The 11,707-nt window shown below is 48.3% G+C and overlaps 1 protein-coding gene across 1 annotated transcript in view; it reads left to right on the top strand.

Annotated features, from left to right (window-relative positions):
- USP43 (ubiquitin specific peptidase 43) overlaps positions 1-11,707 on the top strand; it is a 97,135-nt gene extending 85,428 nt beyond the window's left edge. Inside the window, exon 15 of the mRNA XM_059048167.2 lies at positions 11,563-11,707. Within this exon, the coding sequence (XP_058904150.1) occupies positions 11,563-11,633 (71 nt within the window). The 3' untranslated portion in view covers positions 11,634-11,707. The remainder of the gene's footprint in view (positions 1-11,562) is intronic.

Raw genomic sequence — 11,707 nt, 5'->3', positions numbered from 1 at the left:
ACAAGCCAAGTGCCCGTCAACAGACAACTGGCTTAAGAATATGTGATATATATAGAGAGAAATACTGCCATTTGCAGCAATGTGGCTGGACCTAGACATTATTATGCTTAGTGAAATAAGTCAGACAAAGACCCACACCATATGATACCGCTTATATGTGGAATTTAAAAATAATACAAGTGAATGTATATACAATACAGTTTTACAATCCTAGAAAACAAACTTGTGATTACCAAAGGAGGGGGGGGAGGGACAAATTAGGAGTATGAGATTAACAGATACAAACTACCATACATAAAATAGATAAGCAACGAGGATTTACTGCATAGCACGGGGAATTATATTCGATATCTTGTAACAACCTATAATGAGATAGAATCTGCAAAAAAAAAAAAAAAAAAAAACCCACAACTGAATCACTGTGCTGTATACCTGAAACAAATGCAATATTGTAAATCATCTATATTCAAAAAACAAAAGAAGGGCTTCCCGGGTGGCGCAGGGGTTGGGAGTCCGCCTGCCGATGCAGGGGACGCGGGTTCGTGCCCCGGTCCGGGAAGATCCCACGTGCCGCGGAACGGCTGGGCCCGTGAGCCATGGCCGCTGAGCCTGCGCGTCCGGAGCCTGTGCTCCGCAATGGGAGAGGCCACACCAGTGAGAGGCCCGCGTACCGTTAAAAAAAAAAAGAAGAAGAAATGGAGAGACATAAATAGCCAAAATTCAGTTCAAGTACTCAAACCGTCAAAAACCAGAAGACAGATCATAAGGAGGCCCTATTTTGTGCGGTCAGGACCAGGAGGCAGGCAAGGAACAGGACACTGGAGGTTGGGACAGAGAAGCTGCATTTCTTCCTTGGAAATGAAAATGTCCAGGGACGTTTTTAAACACCCAACTTTTTAAATAACACATGATATACGTATAGAAGTATGTATATATCCTAAGTGTGGAGTTTCCTGGATCTCCCACTGAGCACGTCCGCGTAACCAGCACCCAGATCAAGAAACAAAGCATTGCCGACATCCCCCCATCGTGTCTCTTTCCAGTCTGAAGGATGATTACTTTCTAACTTTTGATAGCATATGTGGTTGACCCTTGAACAACACAGGTTTGAACTGTGTGGGTCCACTTATTTCCAACAAATACTGCAGGACTTCATGATCCGAAGTTTGTGGAATCTGTGAATGTGGAACCGTGCATACAGAGAGCCAACTTCGAAATTATGTTGGGATTTTCCACCGAAAATTGGCAGCCCTGGGCTTCCCTGGTGGCGCAGTGGTTAAGAATCCGCCTGCCAATGCAGGGGACACGGGTTTGAGCCTCGGTCCGGGAAGATCCCACGTGCCGCGGAGCAACTAAGCCCGTGCGCCACAACGACTGAGCCTCCGCTCTAGAGCCCGTGCTCCGCAACAAGGGAAGCCACCGCAATGAGAAGCCCGCGCACGGCAACAAAGAGTAGACCCCGCTCGCCGCAACTAGAGAAAGCCCGCGCGCAGCAACGAAGACCCAACGCAGCCAAAAATAAATAAATTTTTTTTTAAAAAAGAAAGAAAATTGGCAGCCCTAACCCCTGTGTAGTTCAAGGGTATTAGCAATGTGGAGTCACTGGTGCTATTGACAGGAATGTCTGTGTGAAGGTTACCATGAGGATTCAGTTCTCCTTCAAACTTCCTGTCAGTGGTTCTGTAACGAGCAACCCTGCAAGGTGGTCCGTGATCCACTCAACTCCCTACGTCTGATACTTTCAAAGCGCAACCTTCTCTCCACCTTGATCTCGGACGACAGCCCCGCCAAATCCGGAAGATGCTTGAAGCCACCAGCCTACAAGATCCTCAGAGCTTCGTTGAATGATCTCAGGCAGCTTCAACTTTGCCCCATGGCCCTGGTAATGAGGAAGAGGCAGGACAGGGCGTGGGTTCTCTGGAGCAGAATTAAGTTTGGACTGAAAGTTCTCACGGGAGCTTCAGTTGTACCTGCAAAAACTCATATCCACTAAGGGTGGTAGGAGTTTCCTTTTCTTTCAACTTAATTGCCACAGACAAGGAATATTCCAACCCAAACACAATCTTTAGTCTACAAAGAGATTCTTGCTCCAAATCCCTGTCTACTTTACTGCCCCACTTAAGAAAGATGCCCGAAGCTTCACCTGACCCTGAAATAATGGTGTTTTCTAGTCCAAGAACTGAGAGCCTAGACCACTATGAAAGCATTTATGGGCTCGGGGACCGTTCTGGGAGACCTGGGATGTGAAAGGCACAGTCTAGATCAGAGCTAGTCCCAGCCTGCCTTCACCTCTGGGGCCTCTTCAGTGTCCTCGGTTCCAAGTAGAAGCCACACTTGGAACCACATCTAGTTTCAAGCCGAGTGTAGCTTGCACTCGCCCTAATCCATCTGTGAATCGGAGAAGAGTGTCCCCTCCATGGCTTCATCCCAGCGTTTACAACCCCTTTACCCCTCCATTAAATGCCCCAGTGCCCTGCCCTCTGACCGCCTCACTTAGGGAGGGAGAAGGGGAGGAGAGAGTTTGGCTCTCACTATACCTCCAGAAAGGCAGCGTGATGGGTTTGAAGTTAGCCAGCCCTGAGTCTGAACCTCAGTTCTGCTTCTGACTTGCGTGCAGCCTCAGGCATGCACGTAAACCCTCTGCATGGTACGGCCGTCATCTGAAAATGAGGATACTAATGCTGTCATCTTCCTCGCTGCGCCACTGTGTCGAGTTAGAATATAAGAGGTGACGTGCGGACAACACCCAGAAGGGCTCTGTTCCATTGCTGTGCCTGATGGTTTCGGCTTCTCTCTTCTTTCTGACAACTTTTTCCTAGTCTGTGTTGGTTTTCCTTGTTACCTTTCCTTAATGCATATCGAGACCCATTCCTGAGGACTCTGGACAGGATTCAGAGGTGAAAGGATGCCAGGGCTAAGTCAGGTAATGTGTGTGCACCTACTTGTATAAACATTCATGTGTATGTATACACATACATATACACGTATGTGCGTGGGGGGTTCTGTTTGCCAGCGATTGTTTTAGATGCTGGAATGTACAGAGGGCAGTTCACGTTGCACAGAAATAATTTATAATTCATAAGAGGGTAACAGACCTGTAAACAGATTATTTCAATATACGGAGGAATTAAAATCCACCCGAATTTGTTTTATAAGAGCAAAGGTAGATGGGAATGAGACACCTTGAACTGAGGGATGGTTATACAGCTGTGTTCATTGTCTAAAAGTCCCTTAAGCGGCACACTTAGGGTTTGGATACTTTTCTGTATATATGTTGTACTTGAATAAAATCAACACAAAAAATATAAAGGGAGCTATGGGAATAGTATATGTGTAGCTGATCCACTTCGTTATACACACCATTGTAAAGCAATTATACTCCAATAAAGATATTTAAAAAATATATCTATAAAAGGAAGCAGAGGGCCTTGGAAACTCAGAATGTAGCAAAGAATCGGTTTTGACCTGAGCTTCGGGAACCAAGTGCCTCCTGCCCTGCCCGGGGTCTAGTTGATCACTGACTCACTCGCCCCAGACATCAGCGGCACAGGATTTACCTCCACAGGTGACAAATCATATAACAGAACATGTACACTGTGGAGGGCAGGGGTCATTGGGTACAAACCCTTCTTCTCCAGAGGATCTCAGCACCGCTTCTCTGCACTGGGCTCATTCCAGTGAAAATCCATTTAATATCACTTCAGATATGCGTGATTCAACAAAACACAAAATTCCATGGGACCGTCATTCATTAGGCAGGTACTCAACTGGAGCCCCAAACACGAAGAAGTTAGCTGAACTGTCCCTTATTCTATGACAATACAGATGTTACAGTTCAGCATAAGCAGATTGAGTAATTTTATTTGAAACATTCAGGGTTTTTTTTTTTCAGACATGATATATTCACTAAGCATAAATACATTTTTGAAAAATGAGTCTAAGCTAGGATGCATTTAGGGTTGGTAGAATATGACAGTCCTTTTTTTCCCCCCAACAACCCAAATTATGTGTCTAACAACCTGTCGCCTCAATAACATGTTCGTTTAAAATACAAGATAAATTTATATGAAATTATAACTGAACCAGTTAGGAAACATGCAGCACACCAGTTTCACACAAGACTTGCATGTTTTGCAATGTTTATTTTTAGACGCAGAAGTGCCTGGCAGTTTAATTTAAGCACACCAATTCAAACATTTGTTCCGCTTAACTGTGACAAGATGTCATTCCATTCAACCTTTCTCATTTTGTTTTATCGTTTGATTATCCTTCCAAACTGATTTTCCTGTAGGTGGAAATTAGAAAGTTTAGAAGAAAATGTGTTTTAAAAATAACACAAAGCTCATTTTTAAATTCATTTCTTCTGGATTAAAACAAAAAAGAAAATATGGGATAGTCACACATACTATCAATTTGTGTGTGTCAGTTAAGGAAAACACTTTCTGGACTCTTCTATCAACAGAACTGTGTGGGCAACAAATTTACATCCTTTGTAGTCAAAGCCTGTTTTCCCTTTTCTTCAGCTTCTCTTACTCTTAGCACCCGCATGCTCCCCCCCCCCTTTTTGGTCACCTTTATTAAACTGTCAGGAAAGCGTGAGATGCTCATTTATACTAGAGTGTCAATGGTTGATATAGTCTATAAATACCATCTCACTTAAAGATACTGACACTTTAACAGGAATCAGAAACTGAAGCCAAAGGTGTTTAGTGAAGGGTAAGGTGGCAGGTGGAAGGTTTACTTGGACCACAGCTTTGTGAAGCCCACTCCAAAGATGTTCATTGTGGACATAAGTGCCTGGCTTGTCTGCCTGTGCAGATCTGGCCGCCGTGAACCCTGGCTAGCACATGGACACCTTGCCTTCGGCGTCCGATGGCAGGTGCTCAGATACATTGACGAGGGCACACCCAGCAGGGCTGGGAGCAGCTTCCGTTTCCCGAACACTTTCTGAAGACTTGGGTTCCTGGAAGTTGTGTTGAGAGAGCTGACTGCCCTTGCATACACGGCCCTTCCTTGAGCTGCATTTGGCCTTAAGCCATACTTTACTCAGTTCTGTCACGTTATTCTTTAAAATGTGGATGGTTTGCTAACACATGAAAACTTGGCATAAAAATCGGAATATATTCTGGCCATAGTAGACTTACATGGCAAATAATTAGTGGGAACCGAAGTCAGCTGCCAATGTGGTTTTCTGTCCTTTGTAGGTGAATTGGTCTTTTTGCCTGGAGATCCAGAGGATTTTTTTTCCCTTTAACTGTTTTAGTGGGATATGTCTAGGACTTGAATGTACTGTGTAATTTTTTCAGGTATTTGGAGGGAGTTTTCTATATACAGATTTTGGTCTTTGGTCCAGAAAATTTCCTTGAATTTTGCTTTTAAATATTAGTTGTCTTATTGTTTTGTCTTTCTTTTTCGGGGACTCCCATTACATCTATGTTTTTATTTAATAAATGTATAGCAGGCCGTGACCAACTGGGGATCATCTTCAGTGGTACAAATAGAAACTAGTTTTAACTGGTGGGGCCAGTTATTTATAAGTCCTTATGGTGCATCTGCACTTAGCAATCCTTAAACATTCCACCTGAGGTCACATGCACACAGACGAAACTAAAGAGATATCCAGAAAGAGGTGTACTCATGATTGGGTGATTTGGAGGATGCTAGGACCTGGGGAGAAATCTCCAAGACTCTTTGCTATGAAGATCCAGAAATTGGATTCTGTCATCTAGACAGATAAAACATAATTCTCAGCTTCTAGGTTGTGCTTTTTTTTTTTTTTCAGTTGACAGCAGTGCTATGGCCATGGTAGCTCAACATTCGTCCTGGTCGCCCCAGTTCTACTAGCGAGGTCCACAGCCTTGGGGAAATCTCAACACTCGCACCTGCTCTCTTGCAAGGCACTTTGGGGCTGACGGGGGTCCTTTTTTCACATCATCTCATCAGCTCCTCACTAGAACCTTGTGAGCCAGCCTGGGAGTGACAGATGGACATCATGGACAGAATGTGGCATTTAAATCCAACAGGCCTGGCTTCTCTGCCCGTTCTGCCCCAGTCAGGAATCATAGGAAGTTCCTTGACTTCTCTGCCTCACTTTCTTCATCTGCAAAATGGGTATTATCAAAGTCCTCCAATGAGAAAGTTATGAAAGTATTTTGAGAACAGCCTTCCACTTTCTGGTGTGTTTAATTATTGATAAAGGCAAGTACGGATATCCATAGTTTACAGATTTGGAGGACAGGCCCAAACAGGTTGGTAGAATCAGGAGTTGAAACTGGATTTTCTCACCCGGGACCCAGTGCCTTTTTCAACATCACCACCTGCTGTCTTTATACTTAATGCACGGAGGCCTAAGGGTCTATCTTGTCTTCTGAAGAGGGCTGCCTTATCTCAACAGGAGTAAAGAGGAGGCCAGGTACAGAGCCAGGGGCAGGGCAAAGTGAAAATGGAGGCCAGCCAAGGAGATTAAGAGAATTCCCAATAGCTTAGGAGGGTGAGTTTAGCCTGGGCGAAGGGTCAGACCACAGTGACCCCTTGATTAATATGAATCCTCAGAAATGATGTTCCTTTTGAATAAGCCCAGCAGGATTAAAAGGAAGAATCTTTATAAATCCCACAAAGCCAGACAGGCAGGTGCTACATAGCTGGACAGAAGTTTACCAGCCAAGCCGTACAGCCAGCCAGCCTAGGAAACGGTGTCGTAGCCCTGGGGACAGACTCTGGAAACCTGTCTGCTGTCCTCCCCAAGCCCCCACCCGCTATGGGGTGCCCAGAACTTTCTGAGCTTAGCAGAACAGCACAGTATTGGAAATCAACACATTTTGTTGACTAATTCATTCGTCCAAGGAAAAGAACATTTAGTCGAAGTGCTGCCCCAACCAGGACTTTTTGTTTTAAATCTTCATTTCGGAGGGTGCGCTCTCTCTCTTTAAAGGCGTTAGGAAGAAGCTGCAGAGCTATTCCGTGTGACTTAACAGAGGATGACCTGAAATAGCACTCCAGGTAAGGGATCCCCGGGAGGGTCAACTTTTAGGGGGATGGAGATAGAGCTGATTCAGAAGGGAGATATCCAGGAAGCCTCAGGGGGGCAGCAGAGTGGGGGGGTGGGGTGGCCGGACAGCCCCAGGCTCCTCTCCTGCGCTTGTTCAGGGCCAAGGATCATCTTCCCTTACCTCTCCTGACCCTCCCTCTAAAGCCCCGGGTGGGTGCCTTCCATCCACCTCCAGTTGCAGTCTTTTCCTTTGTTTTGCCCCCAACTCTCCCAGGCGCTTGTGCTAAATTAGACGAAATAGCAGATGTTTGTACGGAGTAATCTCCCCAAAGGGGCCCCAAGCTGCGGTCTGCTGCAGCCGTGCTTTCTTGGGCCTGGGCAGTGTGTTTTCACATGGAAAGCCGGAGAGCTTGCTTCCCTTGAACAACCAGGGGAACTGAGGACATTGAACTCATAAGCCCACAAGCCCGGAAGGCTGAGCTGAGCAAGGCGTGCCCCCTTCAGCTAAGGCTGAGGCTTCAAGGTCACTGGCATGCCCCGCTAGCCCTTACCACCTTCTGTAGGCATTTACTTGCAACCTAATGCAGGCCTTTTGCTTTATTTCCTTGCACGTTTGCTACTATTTCCGTTATTATCTAGTAAACATTTAATTCTAACCTTTTCTGTTTTAAGGGCATCTTGTAGCACGGTGATCGCGTCTCAGGGGAGCGGGGAAGGTGTTCTGAGGACGACGTCCTCCTTTCTTCCTTCTTAATAAAGCGACGACAATATTTAAAGAGCTCGGTTTACCTGGATGACCTTATTATATTAAGAAATATGTAGGATGTGAGGGCGATCTGGCTGCAACATCTGTCACCCACCCCTTTGGTCGCCAGGGTTGATTCGGCTGATCTGGCTGGCTGGCTAGGCGGGTGTCCCCTTCCTCCCTCACCGCTACATGTGTGTCCCTCCCGAAGCTGCACGCTCTGTCGAAGAGGACGACCTTCCCCGATAGAGGAGGACCGTTCTGTGGTCAAGGGTATACGAGTAGCTGTGCTCCCCTGCTAGAACCTCCAAACAAGCTCTCAGGGTCCGTTTGTAGGAGAACGTAGGGTAGTCCTGGACTCCAGACACATCCAAATGAGGCGCTGCACGTGGCAGTCTGCCTTTTTTTTTTTTCTTTTTTTTTCTTTTTTTTTTGCGGTACGCGGGCCTCTCACTGCTGTGGCCTCTCCCTTGCGGGGCACAGGCTCCGGATGCGCAGGCCCAGCGGCCACGGCTCACGGGCCCAGCCGCTCCGCAGCACGTGGCATCTTCCAGGACCGGGACACGAACCCGCGTCCCCTGCATCGGCAGGTGGACTCTCAACCACTGCGCCACCAGGGAAGCCCCATGTCAAACATTTTTAAGTGCACGCTTAAGTACATCCGCGTTCGGCCACCAATCTCCAGGGCTCTTTTCCTCTCACAGAACTGAAATTCTGTCCCCGTTAAATGCTAACTCCCCATTCCTCCACCCCCAGCCCCTGGCAACACCCATGATATTCTCTCTGAATGTGGTCCCTCTAGCTATACGGGGAATTTGTCTTTTGTAACTGGCTTTTTTCATGTAGCATAATGTCCGCGAGGTTCCTCGTGTTGTAGCAGGTATCAGAATCTCCTTCCTTTTAAAGACTGAATAATGCCCCACTGTGTGGGTACACCGCAATTCGTTTATCCATTCATCCACCGATGGATGGACACTTGACTTGGCTGTTATAAAGGACGCCGGGTTCTGACGGAGGTCCAGGGTGGTTTGGGTGGGTGTCTGGGTGAGACTGCTGCACCCTTGCCCTTTGCTTTGGGCAGGGCCCTCAGGCTGAGGCCCGCCCAGCTCTACAGAGGAAGAGACTGCTGCTGAGGGCAACTTCTGGCCCAGTCTAGGCAGCCTGTTTCAGGGCCTGAGTGCTACGCAGAGGGGAGGGGGGCATGCACCCCACATGGGTGCATTCAGCACCACCCTGGAGCCTCCAGAGCTGGCAGGCAGAGGCCCTGGCATATTGTTGCAGGAGAAGGGTGGGGGCGGGGGGGGGGGAGGCGAGAGAACGGTCACATCCCAGGTCTCAGGGGAGACCCTGGGATGGGCGGCAAAGTTAGGGTCCTTGGCTTCGCACAGGAAAGAATTGGAGAGCAAGACATAGTGAAATGAAAGCAGGTTTATTTAGAGGGATACACATACCGTAGGCAGAAAGCGGACCTTCTCAGAAAGTGAGAGGGCCTTGGGGTGTGGGGTTGTTAGTTTTTAATGGGCTGGGTAATTTCATATGCTAATGAGTGGGAGGAGTATTCTAACTAGCTTGGCGAAGGGGTGGGGATTTCCCCTGGCATTGGGGCACTGCCCACTTTTTGGCTTCTTACGGTCCGCCTCGGAACTGTCATGGCGCCGGTGGGCGTGTCATTAACATGCTAATATATTACAATAAGCGTATAATAAGGCTCAAAATCTGCGGGAAGTAAAATAAAATCTTCCACCATCTTGGTCCTAACCAGTTTTTGTCATATGCTCGACGGCTGTGGCATTCTTTTAAAGGTTGTGCCCTGCCCCCTTCCCTCCTGTCTCATTATCACTCATGCCCTCGCCCAGCGGGCACTGCAGGAGCGGTGTTGCCGAGGAGACTTAAGCTGCTTCTTGGGCAGAGGACATTGATGAAACAGTGAGGGCCAGAGGAGGGTAGCAGAAGTTGCCACGTGGCATCTGGAGCACACAGGTTCTCCATCCCATGTTAGACCCCTCCAGAGACCCCCAGATATAATGGAGAATATGCCAGCCTGGGCTGGAGAAAAAGGTAAGAGAAAAAGGCCAGTGTCATTTGGGGTCCATATTACTCTGTCTGGACTCGCCTGCTGGCAAAGACCGAGGACTGTGGTCTGTGCTGTGGGTAGCCTGTGAGCTGTGTCTGTTTGTCCTGGTTCCCAGCCAGTCTCGTGGGCAGAGGAGTTACCTCGTTTTATCACTAGATGGCAGCCATCCAACGGGTTGGGAAGTCGTGTGCAGTCCCCCAACCCCTGTCCCTTCAGAAAAAGGATGTTTTTGAGAAATAGTTCAAAGAGGTTAGATAGAATAGTCTTATCAAACAGGCACTGTCTTCGCCAGCAGGCAACTTGGAAGATAGTCTGTAAAGTGCATTGTAGACTAGCTTTGCGGCCCCACACAGGATCAGAGCGATCACGTGAGCAGTTTTCCTCCCCTCGGTCACTTCGCCCCTCTCTCTGCTTGTGGATACCAGACGTCACAGCATTATATGAGTCCACCTGGCGGGAGGTGGCGTCTATGTTCATTATGAGTGTTTGACTTCTGACATTTAGAGTCTTGCCACTTTTTAAAAAAGATTTCCAAGGATTTCCATTAGGTGACACTCACCTGTTTTTCTCCAACTGTTCAGAATTCACTCACTTGGGTAAGTTAACCAGGCTAAGCTCCTCTGGCTCAACTTCTAGGGGGAAAAAAAATCCCTAAATGGAAACATGGTCTTCCTGGCTCTTGCTGACCAGCGTTTCATCCAATCAGGACATCTTCTGCTGGGACTCCAGTTCAGGACTTGGAAGCGCCTGCTGGGGAGCTGGACAGGGAGGGGAGGGTGAGAAGGGCCAAGCAGAGCCTCTCAGAGACACAGTGCTGAGCCTACTAGAGAAAAGGAACTCACCTAGAGGGTTAGGGTCAGATATGGCACCTTACCAAGTAGCTGTGGTCAGAAGACCTGGGTATCCTGGCTCTGCCATTTACTTGCTGTGTGGCCTTGGGCAAGCCACCTAACCTCTCTGAAACTCAGTGTTGCAGCTGTCAAGTGGAGAAATAATCACACCCTCACAGGGTTATCGTGAGGATGAATGAAATAGGATGCCAGGCGAAAAGATTTTGTATGTATGAGGTGTGGTGAGAAGGTACACACCCGTTAGTTGGCAATAGTGGATCATGGGTTCTGACAAAGGATCTGCCAGGTGGACTGAGCGCCCTTTGCTCACAGCAAGTAGGGGCAGTCCGGAGGCGTGCACCTCTTTGAATTTTTAGGATGTTGTTTGGCTGTTGTGTAGCAGGAACTCGAGGTGCTGAGTGAGGTTTTGCTTCAGGCCCTGGGTCAGGAGCTGCTATCTCCTGGGCTGGGCAGCTGTCTTTCTGGAAGTCTTGGCATAAACAGGGCCCAGAGGAGACTCTGCCTTTGTGGCTGGGCTCAGCCCAACCTGGACAAACTTAAAGCCTTAGCGAGAATTGTCCCCCTCACAAAGCTGCCCACCTCAGAACTGGCCAGGGGCTCATCCTCCCTACTTGTCCTCAGCAGCTGGAACCCAAGCCCGTCCCACCCTGGTCCTGTGCACAGAGCGGGGCTTCGGGGCTGGAACCCACTGACCTCTTTGGGCGGCCTCTGTCCAGGAAGTCCCAGGAGCCCAGCTGACTTGGGGGAGGTCTGGGAAAAATCTCCTTGCCTTTTGGGGGGGCCGGGGCGGGGGATGAGTCGTCACAGATGAGAAACTTTGGAGATTTGGTAGATGGCTCTAGACCGGGGCAGACGCCCTTGGGGCGGCGTCCAGAGCGTTTGTGCAAACATTTTCTCGCCGTAGGAAGAGGAATGCAAGAGGGGGCCGCCTGTGGTACATCTTGGACCGTTCAAGCAATGTGCCAGCACTTGTGACCGCACAGCGAGGAAGATGAGGCCGGAACTGAGCCGGGCAGGGCCCAGGACTAGGAGAGTGGGACCCCTGTCCG

This window comes from Kogia breviceps, chromosome 19, assembly GCF_026419965.1.
Source record: "Kogia breviceps isolate mKogBre1 chromosome 19, mKogBre1 haplotype 1, whole genome shotgun sequence".
Classification (NCBI taxonomy): Eukaryota; Metazoa; Chordata; class Mammalia; order Artiodactyla; family Physeteridae; genus Kogia; species Kogia breviceps.
The sequence above is the reverse complement of the archived record's forward strand: the minus strand, read 5'-3'. Positions and strand labels throughout refer to the sequence as shown.